The sequence below is a fragment of the Lichenostomus cassidix genome, chromosome 1Aa (genome assembly GCF_008360975.1).
Source record: "Lichenostomus cassidix isolate B80296 chromosome 1Aa, HeHo_3.0, whole genome shotgun sequence".
In the NCBI taxonomy this organism is placed as follows: domain Eukaryota; kingdom Metazoa; phylum Chordata; class Aves; order Passeriformes; family Meliphagidae; genus Lichenostomus; species Lichenostomus cassidix.
Window position 1 is genome coordinate 13927543 of NC_139480.1, and position 20804 is coordinate 13948346.

The 20804-nt window shown below is 42.7% G+C and overlaps 1 protein-coding gene across 3 annotated transcripts; it reads right to left on the reverse strand.

The window, feature by feature from the left end:
• Positions 1 to 34: 34 nt before the first annotated feature.
• SLC26A3 (solute carrier family 26 member 3) lies at positions 35 to 17520 on the reverse strand. 3 transcript variants are annotated; one of them, XM_085040966.1, is made up of 21 exons: positions 17481 to 17520; positions 13847 to 14036; positions 12908 to 13047; positions 12688 to 12798; positions 12028 to 12185; positions 11078 to 11242; positions 10223 to 10375; positions 9405 to 9487; positions 8446 to 8593; positions 8175 to 8288; positions 7984 to 8061; positions 7471 to 7566; positions 6443 to 6549; positions 6124 to 6193; positions 5943 to 6035; positions 4462 to 4557; positions 3680 to 3913; positions 2604 to 2658; positions 1955 to 2101; positions 1107 to 1171; positions 35 to 498 (listed from the first exon to the last, which is right to left on the reverse strand). In XM_085040966.1, the coding sequence occupies exons 2-21, from the start codon at positions 13975 to 13977 to the stop codon at positions 475 to 477; spliced, it is 2268 nt and encodes a 755-aa protein (XP_084897092.1). In that variant the 5' UTR covers positions 13978 to 14036; positions 17481 to 17520; the 3' UTR covers positions 35 to 474. The 3 variants fall into 3 exon arrangements, with proteins under 3 accessions (XP_084897092.1, XP_084897074.1, XP_084897084.1); XM_085040948.1 differs by lacking the exon at positions 17481 to 17520 and adding an exon at positions 14172 to 14832; XM_085040958.1 differs by lacking the exon at positions 17481 to 17520 and adding an exon at positions 14132 to 14832.
• Positions 17521 to 20804: the final 3284 nt, after the last annotated feature.

A 20804-nucleotide genomic window follows, 5' to 3' on the forward strand; every position in this document is an offset into this window, starting at 1 on the left:
TAATAAGATACATTAGTTACTATGTACACTGTACTCATGCTTGTGGTCATAAGCTGAGAACAAGTTTAATAACTCAGTAGGCTAAATATCATACAAACCATCAAGAAAACTTTATACAAGTTATATACATGCTGAAGGTAAAATATCAGCCCTAACTATTATTCTGTGTTATACAATACAGTATTTCAAATATTTATAGATTCTCAAGTAACTGTACAGGTTGGCTACAAACTGTGGTATGAAATAAAAAAACCTGTGTGATTTTAGCCTCCATATATATACATAAATACATTTATATATACAGAAATGCATAAAGACTAACAAGCCCATTCCAAAACCTGGAACATAACCCTATATAGTAAATCCTTCTTAAGGTATTTAAATTATCCTTTTGTCTTCATGCTCATCACAGCATCCACATTCATCTTCTGCGACATTATGTTGCTTGAGGATATTATACTTAGGAAGTTAAGTCTAAAATTTTGTTTCTGTTTGAATCTGTAGGGAATAAAAATAAATAAATTCCACATTCTGTAAAGAATAGCCAGGGTAAGTGTCATCTGGTAAATGATGTGTGAGTATTTGATCCTCTAAAACATTTGTGTGGGAATACTGAGGTCTGACATTTTCTCCTTACAGGGTTGCCCTGTGCTGGATACCACCCTTCTCTCTGAGTCTGTGATGAAAGGCTGCATGTGTCCCTTTCTTATCTGTCTCCAGACTCCCCTTCTACCTGAGACATTTAGCTAAACTGAACTAATGTTGACTTCTCTGCCACAGGGGCATTCTACCAGTGATTTTATCATGGAGGAGCTGTGGTGGACAAGCTAGCAGACCAGGTGAGGCAGCCTGGTGAGACAGCCTTTTCCAGCCTTCCCCCTGCTAGGTGCACACCGCGAGGCTTAGGAGCCAGCCCCATCCCTCTTACTCCTGTAAGGCTTTGCCTTAAGTCAGATCCCATCAATAAGCTGTCTGGGTGCTTTCTGCCCTGGGCTGACACAAGAGCTCAGGGATGAAGGTGCTTTTGTTATCTGACCTAGCCGTTCCCACGAGCAGCTTTGTGGGCTGTGTTTTCTGCGGCTGGACAGCCATAGACAGAGCCTTACCGTGTGGTCCCGGCTGCGCAGTCCGTTCCTGGCAATGATGACACAGTCACTGCTTCTACCCTTCTGCAACAAGCACAAGAAGTTGTGGATTAGGAAATGGATTGCTTACCTTTTTCTCTTGTTTGTTTTTCATGTTAAAGAAGGTTTTGCTTTTTAAATCTCTGAAACATGCCTGGGAAGTTGACATTGAAGGAAGGAAGGTCTCACTTGTCAGCCCTTTATGACCCCCACCACACCTCTGTGTCAATGCAGTAGATCTGGACCAGTTCAACTAAGCAGGATTAGACAGTTTCCAGGTGAGCAGCATTCTGGGCCTGGTACATTTAAACAGATTTAATGTATGCAGAATCCTTTCTTGCTCTTGATTGATGAACACTCCCAGAAAGGCCATCACCAAATCTGGCAGTACTAGTTTGTCCACACCAGTTCAGCACTTTTTTTGAAGGCAGATGGGGCTGAAAAGCCTACATGCAAGCAGCATAAAGTCTGCCTTTCAAGAGCCACGTGGCAAAAGGAGCAGTCTTTGCCAGATGGGTGACTACTGAGGACTGCTGGTGGATGGGCTGGGATTTCACACACACTGTGTTCTTCCCAAGGAGGTAACTTCAAGTGAAGTCCACAGCCAGGCCAGCCACCGGTGGGAATTTTATTCACTCCTTTCACTAGTGGTTTTCCACACACCTGAACCAGGGGCCACTCTTGGTCTTCAATTTGATTGGAGACCAGCTGAATTTTAATGCCTCTCTTTTTGAAAACAGAGACAGTGTAGCACACACAGCTGTAGCTGTGCAGGGCACTGCAGTACTGAAAAGGCACTTAAGTAATGAAAGATGAAGACTGTAGTGTTACCTCAGCGAGCTTTAATTTGGGGGAGCTGGCTATGTCCTTCTTCAGCAAAATGTGTAAAACCGCATCATGAATGGTGAGGAAAAACATGGATGGTTTAATCTCCTCATCAAAAAATGTACTCCTCTCCAGTTTGTCCAGGAGGCCCTCTGTAAGGAAACAAAACCATAGCACAAAGTGACCTGCAGGCATTAAAAAGGCAGAAATAGTGTATCCTCAGCATGCCCACTGAGTGAACATGGGAGCTGCTGGTAAAATGCACTTTTATTTATTAGAGCAGATGGCTTCCTCTTTATGGATATCAAGAGGATGGAACATAAATGCCCATCAGTAGTTCCCTACTCTGTGCCAGGCAGGAGGGAATTTGAGCCCCTTTTCTTATTTAATGTCTAGCCCAGGGTGCATGATAGTGGGTCCTGCAGCCCAGAGCTGTACAGCACAACAGTGGCCACAGGTAAAAGGAGCCATCACTCATGGTCTCAGCCTTTTGGGGACAGCCTGGGGGGGACAACACCTCCACTCAGCTGGATCTGTTTGCTATCTGAGGAAGGTAAAACTGGGTGATCCTCCCCAGCCATACTCAGTGGTCAGCAAGAGGAGGCAGTGGGACAAGGCATCTGTTGTGATGCCAACACAAAGGCAAGTACTCACCATGTGCCCCAGCAATGTAAATGTCAATGTCGATCCGGACAAATTCTTTCAAAGTCTGTTAAACAAGAAGGAGGAGCCATTTAGATACTGCAGGGTTCGCTGATAACCATTATAGTTATTAGCCATAGCAAATATACTAACCACTCTAAGATATTTAAGATCTATGATGGTAAGTGGCTCTAGACTCAAACTCTGTTGCACCTACAGGCAGGGTAGTCTCTTCACATGGCTGCAGACAGGGGCAGCCAAACCTTTCGAAAAGGGGCAGTATTGAAAATGTTTAACATCATCCAACTCACCATTGAACAGTTTCAGGGATGGAGCATCCACAGCTTCTCTGGACAACCTGTTCCAGTATTTCACCACCATCACAGCAAAAATTTTTTTCTAATCTAGACCTGCCGTCTTTCCATTTAAACCCATTGCCCCTTGTCTTGTCACTATATACCCCATGTACGAAGTCCTTCTCCATGGTTTTTTATAAGCTCCCTTTAAGTGTGGAAAGGCCATACCTAGATCTCCTCATAGCCTTTTCTTCTTTAGGCTGAACAACTCCAACTCTCTCAGCCTTTCCTCAAAGAAGAGATGCTCCAGCCCTCTGATCCTTTCCATGGCTCTTGTATGGACCTGTTCTAAGATGTCCATGTCTTTCCTGTGCTGGTGACCCCAGAGGTGGACACAGTACTCCAGGTGACGTCTCATGAGAGTGGAGTAGAATCTCTCCTGAGAGTGGGGAAGAAATCACCTCTCTTGACCTGCTGGTTACGCTCCTTTTCATGCAGCCCAAGATATGATTGTCTTTCTGGCCTGTGAGTGCACATTGCTGGATCATATCCAATTTTTCATCCACTAATATCCCCATCTCCTCCTCTGCAGGACTGCTCTCAATCCATTTATTCCCCAGCATGTACTGATATTGGGGATTGCCCTGATCCATGTGCAGCACCTTGCACTTGGCCTTGTTGAACTTTGTGAGGTTCAGATGGGCCCACTCCTCAAGCCCGTCCAGGTCCCTCTGGGCATCATCCCTTCCCTCATGTGTATCGATTGCTGTTTGTCTTGTGAGTTGTGATTACCTTTTGGAGGACTGTCATGGCAGAAAAATCAAGGAAGGACACTGATGAGAAATCCAGAATGATGCTGTGGATGTTGACCTGGGGCACAGTGATGCCAGGGGGGAGGTCAGTGCCCCAGTTGATCCGAATGGGCAAGTCTGTCATGGTGGTGGGCTGGTCCAGCTCCTCTATCTTGTTGTTGTCTAATTCTTCATCTGACTCGTACATAGGGTTGGCCATGCAAATCAAGCCTTTCTGTATTGACAGAGAAAAGTGTCATAATTCAAACTCTTCTTTAAGACCCAGCCAGGGTAGTGGTATTTCTTACACAAGGGCAAGTGTAGTGGCAATGCAAAACTGATCTTCCCATGAGACAGAGCAGGACCAACCTGGAAAGTTCTGTCTGTCCCTTGTCTGGAGAAGTCTGGAAGTAATTTAATCATCATCATAATCACTTAATGATGGTTTTTTATTGTTCCCTGAAGTCAGTTGTCAGGTACACTTTAATTCAGAATTTTGGAAGAAGTCAACAAAAGGCATGCAGGATTTCAGCTGGGAGAAAAACAGCTTTATCCTACCATTAATGCAGAATAATATTCAGCTCTGTGGGATCTGATCCTGCCATTTGATGCCAAACAAAGCTTCAGTGGGCACATACAAGCTCTGCCCATGGTAAATCCATAGGTCTCTAACTGTGACAGCCATTTAAAATCTTGTCTTTGAATGTGCCCTTCTCTGCTATGTAAAGCCAGGGAGCTTGGTTGCTTCTCTCCCCCCCACCCCTGGGGGGTTGCCTTACATACCGGTGTCACTTGCAGCTCTCCTTTCTTCAGCATCTTCCTAATCTTCCTCAGAGCTTTATTGCGTTTCCTCAGGACTCTCAGTGGGTTGAAGCCAACCTGCAAAACCAGCACTTTGAATAATTTAAAGAAGAGAAATACCTCAGTGACACTGGGGGACGGACAAAGCATCTCACGTGGTTTTTCTTTACAGTCATGATAACCCTAGTTTGAACATTGTCCACCACTTTCCACAAATTCAAACAATGTCTCTTTCTAAGCTGGAAGGATGTCTACAGGAATGGCTACAAAGGAGGCAGGCCTATTTGTACTGCTTTAGGACACCAGCATGGACAGCGTTATAGCAGTGACCATGCTGTAGCACTGGCCAGTAACTCCAGCAGGCTGGCACAGTGCTGGCATGTCCTACTCATCTGCATTATGAGATGGTCTCCCATGTGACCAAGATCAGAGAGCTCATGGGTTGTATCTGCTTTGTGCCACCTGACTGCAGAGTGGGTCATTCACCCATTTTTTTTCCTGAAGAAGAAAGACAGATTTGATCATGTTGGTTGCATAGGTCTCTTGAACCTCTGAGCTGGTTTCAACAAAATTAGATGGCAGGTAAATTAGGCTAATAATAAAACTAGGCTAAAATTTTCAATTCCTGCAAGTCTTCTGCCTCATCCATCTTGTGGGTAGAGGAGAAAGGTGTTAGAAGTACCTGTATTTGTAAAGAAAGTGAGTGGTGTGAACATTTGCACTTACAGAAAAAAAACCTTCAGGCTCTCTGAGGTGAAAGCCAAGCACATGGAGAACCAAATATGTCAGATTCCCTCATTCCTCTGCCAGTTTCAGTCCCTCACATGAAGAATTAACTGCTCATTACCAGTGCTTGGGGTAGTCACTGCTCATCAAGTCCCCACTAAGAGCAGCAGGAAGGGGAGGTTACAGTGCAAGTTGTGTTCAGTCTGGGGATGATGGGTCTTGTTCACATGGTGAGAGCTCGGGGGTCTTGGATCTCTGTGCTGGTTATGGAAAGACTGGCTGCCTTCACCAGTTTGTTATGAAAGACATTAAGACCTCTTTGATAGAATGATTTCAGTTGGCATTCTTCTAACTATTGTGGTTATGTTCTTTGGGGCAAGATGAGTAAACTAGCATTTATTTGGTGTAAGTAATAAAAATGCTAATAAAATAATTCCCCTTTATATCATCTGTTTGCACTACTTTCTTCTTAAAATATGTATTGTTATGGTATAAATATGGTATAAACATTGCTATGGTGTAAGTTTAGCATGTGTCAGGCTGTACTTTTTCTCAGAGGTGTGTGCATACATGTTATATATACAGTATTACAGTAGTGGCAACAATATCTGAATAATTAATGAAAATTCACCCTTGAAATGTGGACTGACTGCATATTTAGTAATTATTGGGAAACTGTATTCACCTTAATGTGTCACGGAATTAATACATTCAGAACCACAGCCCCAGACACTTACAGCAGTGATGAGTTTCTCTCTGAAGAATTCAATATTAGCAAAGAAGATTGGAGAGGAGCATTTGAAAATCTTCACTCCCTCTGGCTCATAGGTCTGTAAAATGAAGCAAAAGTGTCAGCAGCAATGTTTGCTATAGAAGCACAAGTGCAGCAGGTGATAAAAGAAACATGACATTTCTTACATCAGTGTAATCCTTCCTGTTTCTGTAGATGTTACTTCTCCCAACATTGGCCAAAATGGTGCAGCTTGGACTGTGAACAAACGTACACATCATTATTGGTGTCCCACATCAAAACTTAGAGGAAGGGAAGGATCAAACAAAACAATCTCAGGTGTGGTGGCAGACTGAAACAAGTCCCACATGCAGGGCTTTATGCCTGTATTTTTCCATGCATGGTTGCTGAACAGACCAAGGCGTGGGGCTGCTGCCCTTCTCTGTACAGAAGGAGCTAACTTACAACAGGAGGTGTGGGATATCATTGCATTCAACAAGTACTCACATCTGGGAGCGGATCACCACCGTCAGCAGCTGGAATGCCACAGCTGCTGCTAGTCCAATGTCCAGGCCAAGAATGACAGCAGCTAAGAAAGTCACCACCCATATAATCTGAAACGAGCCAGGCGATCGCAACATTACAAGCATGTCAAGAACCTGGGTCGTGAGCTCAGGATGGGAGCAAGCACAGATCTCAGATCTGCTCCAGGATATTCATCTGCTTTTGGTGAGGTTTTTTCCTTGTAAAACAGGGCCAGAGTCACCAACCAGCCCCAGGGAGTGTTTATAGGGACATCAATTTCTAGACAATCAAGGCTTAAAATGGGATAGGTGGTTCACTAAATGCTCAATAAAAATCCATCAGAAAGGCAAGATTAGAAGTAAATCAGAATTCTGGTAAAGCTAAGCATTGTAATTGTGCAAATGTAGGTGCAATGAATGTACATGACTGATAAATGGCTAGATAATACTGAATAATATTTAGCCACAGAGCTCAAAGCATTTTCATGGGGCAAATAACTGTTTGATAGCAGGTAAAACTGAGGCTTGGAACCATTTGTGAGCCTAAATTTTCTGAAGGTAACCAGTTCTGCCCTCTAGACACAAGCACTACCATTTGGAGTAAATCTTTCAAGTCCCAGTTGTCATTCGTTTTTGTTGTGTGTCTTCCATATAACACATTGTGTGATTGTGAGAAAGTGCCCCTGAATTCTTAGTCAATGCAGTAGATATTTAGATATTTTCTGTTATTTAAGCATTTTCTGTAACTGCCTTCTATATTTGACTTTATATATCAAACAATTTTAATAAATTTTAATGAAATGAATGAAAATGAAATTAAGAATGAGAATCAATTCAAAATAGGTGGGTCAAAATGGAAAACATAAGCTCGGGGTACAACAGTAAAAAAGGCATGCCACTATTGTGTTTTCTGTTTAGTGAGGTAAAACACATATATAAAAAAAGAAAATTTGCATAATACATTACTTTTTCAGAGCACTTAACTCCTGATGCTTGTGAGACTCAACTTACGCAGTCATACTTGTCCTTTCTCCATAGGATGCCTATTTCCCTGAACTGCATGAGCATTCCTTTCAGGTTGCCAAGAGCCAAAGATGCGAGGACTGACTGTTAAAGAGACCAAAACACATGTTCCATGTTTAAACAAGCAAAGAAAATGTTGAACATCAGGAATTAAAAGATCATACAAATAGGACCAAAGTGCTGCTGAAAGGCCAGGGAGCTGCTCCTGTTGTATCACTGCTGCTGGAACCTTCCCAGCCATGGTGTAGTGCAGGTGTCTGACTTGAGGCTTTAAATCCCACTTACTTTTAGCACCTGAAAACTGGTGCTGTGGTTTTTGGTGTTTGGGTACTTGTGTTCCCTTTGAGGGACCAGATATAGTCCCTCATAAAGTGGGAAGAAGAACCAAGCTTTTCAAACCCTTTTTGGCTCCTACTGAAGTCTGTGAACACTCACAAGGACTCCTAGAGCAGCCCTGTCTTTGGGAAGCAGGAGGAAGCATTAGAAGAAACCTGTGAATACCTTCTGTAATGGTGCCAGGAGAAATCCAATGGCCAAGATCACAACCAAGACAATGACAGATGAGATAATACCAGCAATCTGTATGGGAGAACAATTCCACAATGAATAAGTGCCCGCAGGCATTATGGTTAGCTAGGAAAAAGCAGCTGTGTTTCATTAATGCCATCATGACCACATGTTCTCTTCTATACCTGTGTTTTGCCTCCTGTGCTCTCCTGCACACCTGATCTTGACAGAGCAGTGCTGGAGGCAAATCCCTTGAATGATCCACCAACTATATTACCCAGCCCAAAAGCAATTAGTTCCTGAAATAAAAATAAAAGAGATTGTTCTTAAAAGCTGATTTGTGTTATTATTCATTGCTATTCATAGGAATGAGTTATTCACAATGCAAAGCTTTCTTAAAATGATTTATTTCCCACTGATAAATGCAGTATATTGATCTCTGTGTTATTTGCCTACCTGGTTGCCATCTATTGGGTAGTCATGCTTGATGGAATACACTTTAGCCACGGAGAAGGCTACTGCAAACCCAACGATTGCAATGGAAAAGCCATCACCAATACAGTTCTGGAGGATGCCCACATCAGGTGCAACAGGCGCTTGAAACCTGGAAGACAAAACACTACCCACTAAGGATACACCTAAGAGTCTTTTGCAGGTCATAGGGAGAATTCCTCTCTGGACTTTTTTTTCCCTTTGGTTTTTTTTTTTTTTTTTCAGTGAACTGAAATCTGAAGAAAGGAGACTCTTGAGCAGAAATAGCTGTTCCTCAGCAAACTTCACCTACTAACACCCCTGGGGCTACAGAGACCACCCCAGACTCACTCTGCTGTCCTGGTAAATGCCTTCCTCCCTCTTTTTAACTTGTCTCTCCTGATTCTTTATGCCAACATTCTGGCATAGCTGGATGAAGTCTATATATAGATATATAGTTTATATGTGGATAAATAATCTCTCTGTGGATATATATTCCTGGAAGGGCAGATGTTGAGGCCTCTGGAGGATAATGGTGCATGAGGAGATGCTGGTGGCTGATCATGGGATTGCACAGGAGAACTGTGCAGGGTCCTGGTGGCTGCTGAACTGTGCATGTACTGTTAGGAAAACTGAGGCGTTCACGAGTGAATACTTCAATAAAAAGGACAAACAACAACCTCCTGCTCAACAGCTGTCTTAGAAAGTGAAGGACACCATTATTTCATGTCTCAGTGTATTCTTTGATGAGTAGGAAATGTGCTCTAGTGAGTAACTTCTGTGTATTGAAAGCATGTCATATCATTGAGAGAAAAATGTTTATCTACCTACTGAAAGAAGATGAAGCAGATAATTTTAATCAGAAACATAGCTGAACTCATTTAACACTGCCAAACTAGAGAGAACATTTTGCTCCACTGGTAAATTATAAGTACATCACTTACCCTTCCTCCAGTTTTCCCACAACAGCTACGTTAAATTTTTCTTCAAAGTTGACAAAATGGGAGATCAGTGCTGCTAAGACCGTCTGAAAGATAAAAAAACCACACCTCCATTAGGCACATTCAAGCAAGAGTGTGAAGAATCTATTAAACATAATTACCTTCCTTCTCTCACACGCCCTCCAGCCTCATCACTAGTGGCAGAATTATGCCCCAAGTTTTCATATCCCTTTGCTGTTCAGATGTCATTCGTGAATGGCCTTACATGTATGGGCTTACATTTATAAATCACACAGATTATAACAGAATATCTTACTAACAACAGAGACCATCTCACCCAATAAACAAGGTGCTGTAATGACTCTGGAGGAAAACAAGTGCTACTTGAGTCTACACAACACCCTCCAGGATTTTAGGAGCTTGCTGCTCTGTGAGGTTTCCTCCACCCCTCTGCTGCTCAGAGTGGGTAAAACCTTCTGCTGCTGGAGAGCAAAATAATTTTATGTGGGGCCACAGATGTCCAGGACTGCTTGCAGGTGTGGTGCAGAGTGGCCTCAGCTGTGAGACTGCAGCTGGCTGGTGTCAGAGAAAATTTTGTCCAACGAAAAAAAAATCAGAGTTTATAACACCACAGATATGTTCAGTTAAGAACAGCTAAGTAGAGGTAAAGTATCTCACAATAGTTCCCAAATGCTGTAAATTTTTCCTTATTGGTAAAATGATAATGTCTCATTTAATGGATAACAGGACAAGAAATAGTTAAAACTCTGCTTCCCATGTTGTATCATGGAGCAATTGCAAAACCAAAGGAAGTGACTCACCACAAGGAGTTCGATCGGGATGGGAGTTGGTAACTTTTCCTTGTATCGATCGTTCACTTCTTTTACCACGAACACGATAAGCAAGACAACCAGGGATGTGAGCAGGTCAGCAATGTTTGTATCTGTGATCTGGCTGAAAATGCTTTCCAGGGTCTGCAGAATCCGGAAGAAACATGTGGTGCTTTAGAAACAGTCATGCCCTGGCATGGTAGCACTATGCATTCCAGAAGAACCTGTACCTGAATGGCTCTAAGGATTATGTTGGCTAGGATTTATTCCAATGGACTTATTCCAAAGGATTTATTTATGTGACATGATGTGGACTGCAAGACCCCATGAGTGTATGTGCATCTGCCAAACAATGAAAGCAGCTACAAAATACCCTTTCCACTAACTTGTGACCCTCTCCTCCTGATTTTCCCAAGGGAGGGTTGGAGCAAGAGGCATGTGAACAATGGCATTGCTGGGCAGGTGCCTCTCTCCACTCCTTCCTCCCCGTCCTTCTTCTCCGTCATTACTCATCCAACAGCCTTCACAAAGTCATATGCAAGTTGAATATGTATAATATCAGTCCATAATTAAATGTTTAGGGCAGAGTTGAATTCTTAATTGAAATATGCCAACACAAAATAGTAAATATTATCTAATTAGCCAACTGGGTGTAACTTGGTGCTTGGTAATACATTTAAAGATTGGTCAAACACTAATAACATATCTCTCTCATTTTTGTCTCATTTTTCCTCCTGCTTGGCAGTTTTTATGCTGAGTTCTCTTATTACTGCATTGTGATACAAGTCATAAATACATCACAGGTACATCAATAGCATTAGAAAATAATGAATACCTAGCACTTACATAGAAGATGCCAAATGGTTTATTAAATCCAGGGACAGGTAGCTGAAACATGAATTTAAGCTGAGATACCAAAACATGGACAGCTGCAGCAGTCGTGAAACCACTTATTAATGATTGTGATAGATAAATAACAATGAATCCAAACTGGAAAATTCCCAGAAGCAACTGAAACACAAAATGAGCATAGGTCAGTGGGATTCATTTGTGTTTTTAAGCAATCTCTGAAAGAAAGACAACCATATTTAATGGAAGCAAAGATTTTCACTTAATCCCATCCATCCAGAGACTAAGGAATGTACTGTCACCACTCTTGCAATAAAAAATGAGATTTAGTAACAGAGGGCATAATACTAGAAAGAGTAATTGCTAGAGCAGTTAAAACCCATTCTTATCATTTTATAGCTAAAATAAACATCCTTATTTTCAGGGTTTTCAGTTCCTATATTTTCATATGGTACAAGTATTTCATGAAGCACAAATATATTTGTATGTTAGGAAGGGAAGAACCCTAAGAATTCTTTATTAGGAAGTAAGGATAAATTGGGGTTTTAAAAAAGACAAATCCAAATAATTTACTATTGCAAGGCAGAGCTTTTACTCTCCTTTGTGCATCTGCATCGTTCACACTACTTTCACAGCTACTTTCTTCCTACCCAGCAGATTGTTTTTTACTGCAGGTGTAGGTTGCAGCTGTGGGCGCTGTGGGCTCAGACCTGTGCAAAACCAAGGATTTCACTGCATGTGTGAATGCCTGGTCACTGGAGGGAACAGATGTCTCCATCTGCCAAGGTCGGTGACATGGAAAGTGGAAGAGGATTTTTCCATGGAAAGTGGAAGTGGAATTTGGAGACTACTACAGCAGAAACCAGAGAGGAAGGTCAGGCCACCATCCATCTATTCATGTAGGTGCATACAGACATTCATGAGCACACACATGGACATTTACCAACCTGAACAACCCCAGAAAGGAAGGTTACAGATGCAGCCACCATCACCCTCTCATCATTTATTGCTGACATATTTGTGGAATTGCTATTTCCAGTGCTGTCATCAGGGACCAGTCTGGTGACGACTCCTCCCACCATCAGGCTGAGGACAGGGAAGGGACCTGAGCAGCACAAGGTGTAACAAATTAGTCACAGACTTCCCTTTCGCAGGTGCTAAGAGAAATTGCTTTATTGCAAAAACCAGAGGTTTTTAAGCAATTAGCCTGTTACTAATTTACATTCTTGTTAACTTAAACAATCACCCATTGGTTGCATGCCACTTCCCTATTGCCTCTCACATGGTGTCCACATGTTTTTCTGATTATGAAGATTTTGATCATGTGTCCATACACAGGTGCTTATATAACCTGTTTTCTGGTTATGTAACTTGCTTTTTACCTCTATATTAGCTGAGTCATTCCCAGACTGCTTTTCTGGTTAGCCAAAGTAACAAGAGTGAGCAAGAATTTTACTAGGGTAATAAGGCCCTCATTTTGTAAGGTTTTTCTAATCCACAACAAAAAGGGATAAGGGTTTTTCTTATCTGCAACTTGCTAAAAGATCTGAAGGGGCAGCATGTACTTCTTCATTAGCGAGGAGGGTAAGTGGTGTGCCTGAACTCACCCACTGAGATATGTCTGGATGTGCCAAAGATAAAATAGACCAGGGCAGGGAAAAATGCTGCATAGAGTCCATAACCAGGGGGGACGTTCACCAGCAGAGCAAAGGCTAGACCTGTAAAGACAGAGGCCCAGGGAAGGTGATGTGTGTGTTGCAGGCTGAAGCCAGCAGTGCCTTGGCACCTGGCTCAGCAGGCTGTCGGGCACACATTTCCCAAAGGTACCTTGCAGCACAGCCACAAGCCCCGTGTTGATGCCGGAGACAATGTCACTCAGGACCCACTCCCTGAAGCGGTACGCTGGCAGCCAGGAAACGATTGGAAACAAACGCAAAGCAACTTTTTTGACCCTTTGTGGGGAGCAGCTGTAAAGGCACAAGGGGACAGGATTCTGTCAGTGAACAGCTCGGCTGAGTAGCAGCCTTTTCCAGAGAGGTAAGGAAGGGGGAAGGAATCAGTTTCTGGCTGCCAGAAGTCAAAATCTCACCCAGACACAGCCCTGATCGACCTGAACTGACATGTGTGCTTCCAGGTGTACCCAGTGGCCTTCAGTGGTCCTTTCCAACTCAAATTCTCACAGAACCACAGAATGGCTTGGGTTGGAAATGGCCATCTAATCCAACCCCCACCCCAGTAGGCAAGGATGCCACCCACTAGGTCAGGTTTCTCAGAGCCCTGCCCAATCTGACCCTGAACGTTTCCAGGGACAGGTCATCCACCACCTCTCCAGGCAACCTGTGCCAGGGCCTCACCACCCTTATAATAAAAAATTTCTTCCTTATGTCCAGTCCAAATCTACCCTCTTTTAGTTTAAAACAGTCATTCCTTGTCCTGCTGCAACAGGCCATGGTAAAAAGCCTGAGTATGTCTTTCTTATAAGCCCCCTTTAAGTACTGAAAGGGTGCAGTAAGGTCTTCCCAGAGTCTGTGCTGCCAAGGGCCCAGGAAAAAGAGAAGCTACCTTAGATACAACTGTAGGAAGACTTTTAAGGGTAACAGCAATCAAAATTCATTAGAAAAATCTGAAACTGAATTTAGTTAATGAATTTTCATTTGCTATGTTGGAATGGGAGATGGACATTGTCAGAATTGAGCACATGCTTTCCAAGAGCAGTTTGGGCTGTTTCTTAGATCTATTAAAAGAAAAGATAAAATATCTCCTTACCTAAAATAGATTTTCAGGTGATCCCAAAAGGTTTTATGGTATCTGTGCAATTTCTCATGCTCTTCATTGAACGCATTCTCCGAGTACACAGGTCTGGCTATAACATAATGGTTACCCACAGGTTCAACCATATCTCCCAAAATGTCAGGCTAGGATGGTGACTTGTGTGTGCTTCTCTCTGCGCCAGGCACTTAAAAACCAGAAATGAAGAACAGGGTTAGCTCTTTATGTACTGTGGGGCGGGTAGCCATAGCATAGCTGAGTGAGCTCCAAACTGAGCGTTACCAGCTTTGAAGATCAAAAGAGGGATGACTGAGACACCCACTTCACTTTGCCAAGGTGATCTCCTGCCCTGTTCCTCCTCCCACTGCAGAGCAGTGTTTCACTGGAGCATGAAGTATTTCTTTCAAAAGATGCAGCCAAAAAGTGGACAAGATGGTTTTTGAGTTAATTTATCTCTGAGTCATCCATGTAAAACCAAAAACTTCCTCCCTCAGAGTAGATTAATTTCCTAAAGAACAAACAAGCAGATTGCAAGAAGTTTCTCTTTGTGGCACCGCTGGAAGGTCTGGGAGCTCACTGAAACTCACCAACACGAGGGGAAAGGCAGAGCCAAGACAGGGCTCAGCCATCCTCTCTTGGATTCAGAGACAAGGCTGAATATTTTTGTTTGTATTTGTGTGACAAGAAGATCAGGCTCAGTAGTAAAAAAGCTTGGTATTACTGCTTGTCAAATCACTTGTAAGATTTATTTCCACAGATTATCTGGACTGGTTCTCCTCTGCTTCATGTTCATAAACAGTTATTGCAAAGTCTTACCTAAGTACTGCCTCATCCCAGCTCACGTTTGCATGTTTGTGCTGAGTAGAAACTGTCCTCACTCACTCCAGAAATGACCCCTGGATCCCACATTACACATGAGAATGAATCTGCTCATCATTCACTTCAGTCAATACCACTGGGTATTTTGCAGCAATTAACTGATGCCATCACTGTGCTGTCCACCGTGCTGTTACATTTCTCTCTATTTCTCACAATAAACTCACCTAAAAAATGTACTATCTAAAATAATTTCTCTTAGTTGAAGCCACCATTAAATATTTAATACAGTATTAGTTCCAGACAGAAGATGTGGAACTTGCTCTTCATTGCCACAGTTGGACTAGACAATCATGGTAGGACCCTTCCAACCAGAATTAATCTCTTCTATCCTATTCTATTTTCTTTTCACACAGAGATGAAGGTGTACTGTAGAAGCAAGTAGACTCCTGTGACACTGATAATAGAGGTTTTTTTATTTTCTCTCCCGTAATGAAAGTGCTCCTTGGTGCCTTGGTGCTGGCTGCTGGTCTCTTGACAGATATGTCTGACCAGCACTAGTTTCTTGCTCAGGTCTGTCATCTGACTCTTGCTGAAATACCTTTACATGCATTTCCAATTCAGACTTTCGAGTTCTCAGCATTTGGAGATATCACAGCACAGATTTTAATGTGGCACAAAGCTGAACAGAGTGAAAGACAGATTAAAAGCTTTTAATGAACAGATTAAAAGTTTTTAATCTATGACAATTTTGGCATTAAAATGTGAATCTCATCCTGAAACTTTGCTACAGCCCAGAGCCTATTATTGACCTATTTTAAGGGATTTCATTTTGGTTTCCTTGCTCTTTCTGGGGAAATTCATAGATGTGTGTAGAATGTCAATGAACCTCTTAGATATGCTGGTTTTTTTACTTACTACCCTTTCACAAAGGATTCACTATTTTGGCAATGGGTTAAACATTTTTACTCTCTGTTTTAACATAAAATATTAGCTCTATCATATTTTCCAAACACTGGCAGGTAATTATTGTAGCAGGCTCAAAATCTCAGCTCATATAAGACACTGATCTAAAGTCAGTTCAAGTCATGCTCTGATCTTGTAATTGTACACTACCGTCCCTTCCTCTGCTGGGATCAGAGCTCCAAAACTGGTGCTCATAAAGTTTCAATGAAAAAAATGGGTTAATTTAGTTCATTCCCTGATAAATTGTGGTTACTTAGGTTTGCAAGAAGTTGTTTCATCCATTAAAGATTTTTAAATTGCTCTGTCTATCTGCCTTTTAGACTTCATGTCACAAAGAGGAATATTGCTGAGAGTCCAGTGGAATGGTTTTGTTCATTACATTGCAGGGCACGAGATGTACTATTTGTACCCTTTGCAAAGTTCATAAGCCATAAAAACAAAAGAAGCATGTGGGTGACTTTCATTTCAGCTCTTCCTCAGTACTGCAGCTGCTGTAGCTTTTGAGAGTACTTCAATTGTCCCTCCTGCCCCTTGCCCAGCCATTCTTCTTTTCTCCAGCCAAATTTATCGCCCCAGTCCCAGGGAACAGAGGACAGCTTCTTTACAACTCTCTGAACCTCCTTTGGTGTGTCCATGCTGGTCTTATTGAAGGTGTGTGTGTTTTGCATGTGGTTTTCACCTCCTGACTGGACCCCCAATTTACAGACTCTCCCATGGGTGAGCTTTGGGCCAATGGCTCAGAGCTGAAGGGGGACACCAGGAGCCTGATGTGAGCAGGAGTCTGCACTAAACACCACAGTGCTGTGCCTCACTGAAGTTTAACCAACCAGCCCAAGCACCCCAGGAAGGTGCCTTCAGCCTGCTCCCTGGCAGGCAAACAGAGCCATCCAGAGCAGCACCCTGCTGCAGGTAGATGAGCACTGCTGCTAGGCAAGAGTTTCTGGAATAGTTCCCTCTTCCAAGGCTCTGTCAGCTGCTATCAGATACTGTGACTGCAGCCAATATTGCCTTCCTCTTGCTCACTCTCTTTTTCTTCCCATATGTCTTTAAAAAGATAGGATGCCCTCAGCATAGGGAGGTTTTCTCATCTGTCAGCAGCACTGCTTATTTTAGATGTTTTAAGGACAATGAGGATATTGTGAAAAAGACATTCTCCACAAATTCCCTAAAAGAGAAGTCTGTACTCCAGTAACCCACACTGCCTCTCTAGAGTGCCTTGGGCTCCTTAAAGGACAAGACCAATTCTTCTGATGACTTCTATAATGTGTCTACCCGCACATGAGGAACCCTGGCACAGAGCAAGCTTACACTGTTATTAAGTGGTTACAACTTTCGCTCACTATTCACCAAGACTCGATCTGAACTGAAACCCCAGAGACATGGTTTCTGGTTCAGTTTTATTCCATACAGCCTCTGATCCTGTTCTCATGGTCAGCAACTAACAGCATTGCCATCTCTCATATGTAAGAATCTTCAAATCCACTGCTAATCCCTCAGCTCCATGAAACTTTGGTAATGCAGATTTTCATGTGTGTCATTTTGGTGAGGGCAATAACACAGGGATACTTTTTTCCCTTTATTAATTCATTCTAAATGTTGACTAAGAAGTACACAAAAATATGTAATTTGAATGGAATAATTAAATATTAACATAGTCCATCAATCTGTATATACCCACTCACTAATTGAATTTCTCTGCAATATAAACATTTGAAAAATACAAAGCAATTACACAATGGAAATTTTACATTTTATAAAACATAAAACACATGAGAAGCATTTCATTTATAAGCATTACTTCACGTATCTCATTCCTAGAATAATGAATTAAAGTTGTACCTGGGTATACCTTCCAGGAAGCTCTTCAGAAGAAACTACTCCAATATTTTATGGATAAAGGTATCCCTGAAATTTTCATAGACAGTGCAGGTATCTTGTGTTCCTCTTCAATTCAGAACCTCCCTAAATACTGGCAGCATTTTAATAACTAACTTCAGTTAACTTTTACAAGAAAAGGAAGATTTCATTGTGGCCTTGACCATTGAGCCTATCCTTAGGAGGGGTGATAAGGAGTAATTTCTTGAAGTTCTCTGGGATATTGCCTAACTTTGTTTGGTGAACTGTTTCTGATTGGTCTGCAGAGCTCATATGGGAAAACAGAGATGAATAAGAAGGACTGCCTGTTGCAATCCTGTGTTGTTGCTGAGCTGAAATGGGAAGAGGTGGACAGAGCTCAGATATTTCCAAAGAAGCCTAAGTCATTGATGAGGCAGATGGGCTGCTACCAGCTCTGAGCAAAGCGTGCCTCCCTGGAGCTTCCTCCAATAGTCCTTTAATAGTCCCTAAATTGTCTTTCCCGGAGCAGTTTCTGGATCCTCAGATCATTGCTCAAAATAGTCTTTGCAGGTATTTCAAAAGGGCAGCTGTGACTTGGTGGAGTTGAGAGCTGTGGCACCCCATGGCAGACAGTGGAAAGGCACAGACCATGTGTGTGGCCATGCTCTGGGCTGTGAACAGGGTGTGGGTGGGCTGGACTGAACTGCAGGTTCCTGCTCCCCTCCACTGCCCATTGAGCAACCAGGGGGAATCATCCTCCCTAGGCCAAAGAGAGCTTTGTAAACCTTTCCCTGAGATACCTAAAACCACCTAAGGAGATAAATGAAATTGTATTTTGAGGCCTCAGGTTGCAACTTCAGTTTCTGGTGCCTGTGTTCATGACAGCAGTGACCCTTCAGAGCTGAGGTGCTGAGGACACCCTAGCATCAAATTACCTGATGAAAACCATCCTTACAACCTTTTCCTTAAGTTACACTGATGTGAACACCTAGAAATGCTTCAGCTATTGATACCCTTGTTATCAGGAAGAGCATGGTTTGCCAGGCTCCTTAGGGCACTCCTCTGCTCTGGGAGTCAGAGGTTGACTTAGCCGCTGGGGGTTTGAAGTCACAGACCCTCCCCCTGAAGAAAGTTTTCTTCATCTGGTGAAATGGGATGAGGACAGGCATGCTTTGTGCTCTGCAGGGTCAGTCACACACATGGGTCCAGGAGGAGAAGAGGCAGGAGGAGCCTGGGATTCTGCCCTCAGATGGTTTGCCCATATTTCAGGCAATTATTAGACCAAGAAATAATGAAGTGAGCAAGACTCCAATATCCAATCCCACAAGGTGAGAGCTGTATTAGACCATTCAATCAGGATTTCCTTCTTGTGCTTTAGCTTATGGCTACAAGTTCCCTGGGAGTCATTAAAGACCTCAGGTGGCTTTGAAAATTGGAGCTACACTTCCAGCCAAGACCATAAGCTTGTCTTGTCAGTAGAGATCCCACGTCACTTCCTGAACTGTTGTGAGTACCTTCTCTGTGTCAGTGAGCCCCTGTTTTGGTACCTGCTGTTGGCTTATGAGATTAACTGAGTTTCTGAAACTGACAGGGTTTTGTTTTTTACTTTTACCATTACAATAACAAACATTTGAAAAGCTGTAGAACCATAAACTATAAAAAACCCCATAAAAACCATAAAACAGTTTATCAGCTTTTGGTTTCCCTCCTCACGTGGTGTGATCATAGAAGTGCTTTAAAATTTTAAATTCGTTGTGTTCAGGATATGTCACAAGAAGCTGCAACATAAAACAGTAGAACAACTTTTTAAGGACTAGGTTTAAAAGTGGGGAGGGACCCTTGGCTCTAAAGAAGTCAGAAGGGTCTTGTCCTTGGCTTCATCACACCCACCTGTAAGTGCTTTACTCTTGGATTATTTCCACTAGTTCACTGAAGCAATAATACAGTAGCTGTGTGGAGTGACAGAGGAAATAAACACTTTGGCTTTTCTGTTTGCAGCAGAACTGTTAAGAACACAATATTCCCCTGATGGTGCAGAAGGGGTTTAATGCACAAGGGTCACACAGGGGACAGGTCACCTGTGTCCCACACTGCAGAAGTTCAGCTGTGCAAACCCTTGATGTCTTTCTTCCAGATGCTCAAACCCCACCTAACTAACTGGGAAAGTGTGGCCTTTTCTGTCTAGGCAGAGAAGAGGAGGATGAGAAGAAAATTCCTGATTGCTCTGTCTCCCGGGCAGCCCCATAAACACAGAGAGTTCTGAAATGTAAATCAGTTACAACCTGATCCTTTGCCAAGTCTCAAGCACTCCCAGCTTCCCTTTGTTTTCATGAAAACCCAGTTTTTATGAGAGCTAAAAAATACCAGCTCTTGAAAGCCCCTTGGTGAGTTGAGTTTTGAAGGGCTGCTGCCCACCTGGCCAGGATGGAAAGGGAAGAACAAGTGACTGGATGGAGATAAAACAGTGACAAACAGAGTGACATATTGCAGAAAGAAGTTATTTTTTCACAGAGAAAGAAAACAGTTCTGCTGGAGATGCAGAATTTGTCTTGTGAGGAGCTCCACGTCTTCCTTTCGTGTTAAATAAACACCATTATTGATACTGGGAGATTAGCTGGCTGAGAACATGGATAACAGCATCAGCCCATACAGATTTCTAGTATTTCCCAATGTTTTCCTTCACCATGTGCCGTATAAAGATTCTGTTCTCCTGTGCAGCTTTCTGGCAACTTCCTGTCTTCTGGCCAAGTTCTGCCCAAAACCTTGAAGCAAAGATTTTTCACAAAACCATCTGCTGTGTCGTTAGAAGTACAAAACATCCCCAGCTCAAGTTCTTCCAACTGTTTAAAAATGACACTCTGTTCTAGTTGAGAAGCTCAGCATGTAAAGGAAATATATTTTGCTCAGTAGTAAGTGTGGCAAGCTGTTTGGGGATGCACCTCTGGTGGGTGCCAGTTCCTCTCCCCTCTTTTGGAGGAAGGACAGGGACCCAGCCTCTGAATGGCATCCTCAGGAAGATCTGAAGCCCTCTCAGGTGACATCAAAGAAAGAAATGGAAAACTTGGTGGCCCTGAGAGGCCTTCATGGAAAGCAGAGGTGTCCCTTGTACTCACAGACTCAGGACACTGATACCAGAAGGAAGCATAATGCCATTTCTCTTCCTGCTTCTTTCAGTCTCTAGTAGCTTGGCTTTTTACAGAAAGTTTCTCTTTCTAGCACCCTGAAGCCCTAATCAAATCAGTCATGTTACTGGCTAAATTCAGTGGTGATGCATAAAATGGGGGTGAGGATGAGTAAGTAAGTTTAGTCAAGATACAAATTTGGGGCAATCAGCATA

Excerpts from the sequence above, each read along its gene's own strand:
- SLC26A3 (XM_085040966.1), bottom strand. The coding sequence starts at position 13,977 with ATGGTTGAACCTGTGGGTAACCATTATGTTATAGCCAGACCTGTGTAC. Across the intron at positions 12,186-12,687 it reads ATCCAGACATATCTCAGTGG|GTCCCTTCCCTGTCCTCAGC; the intron begins GTGAGTTCAGGC and ends TGTGCTGCTCAG. Across the intron at positions 2,659-3,679 it reads CCATGACAGTCCTCCAAAAG|ACTTTGAAAGAATTTGTCCG; the intron begins GTAATCACAACT and ends CTTGTTTAACAG.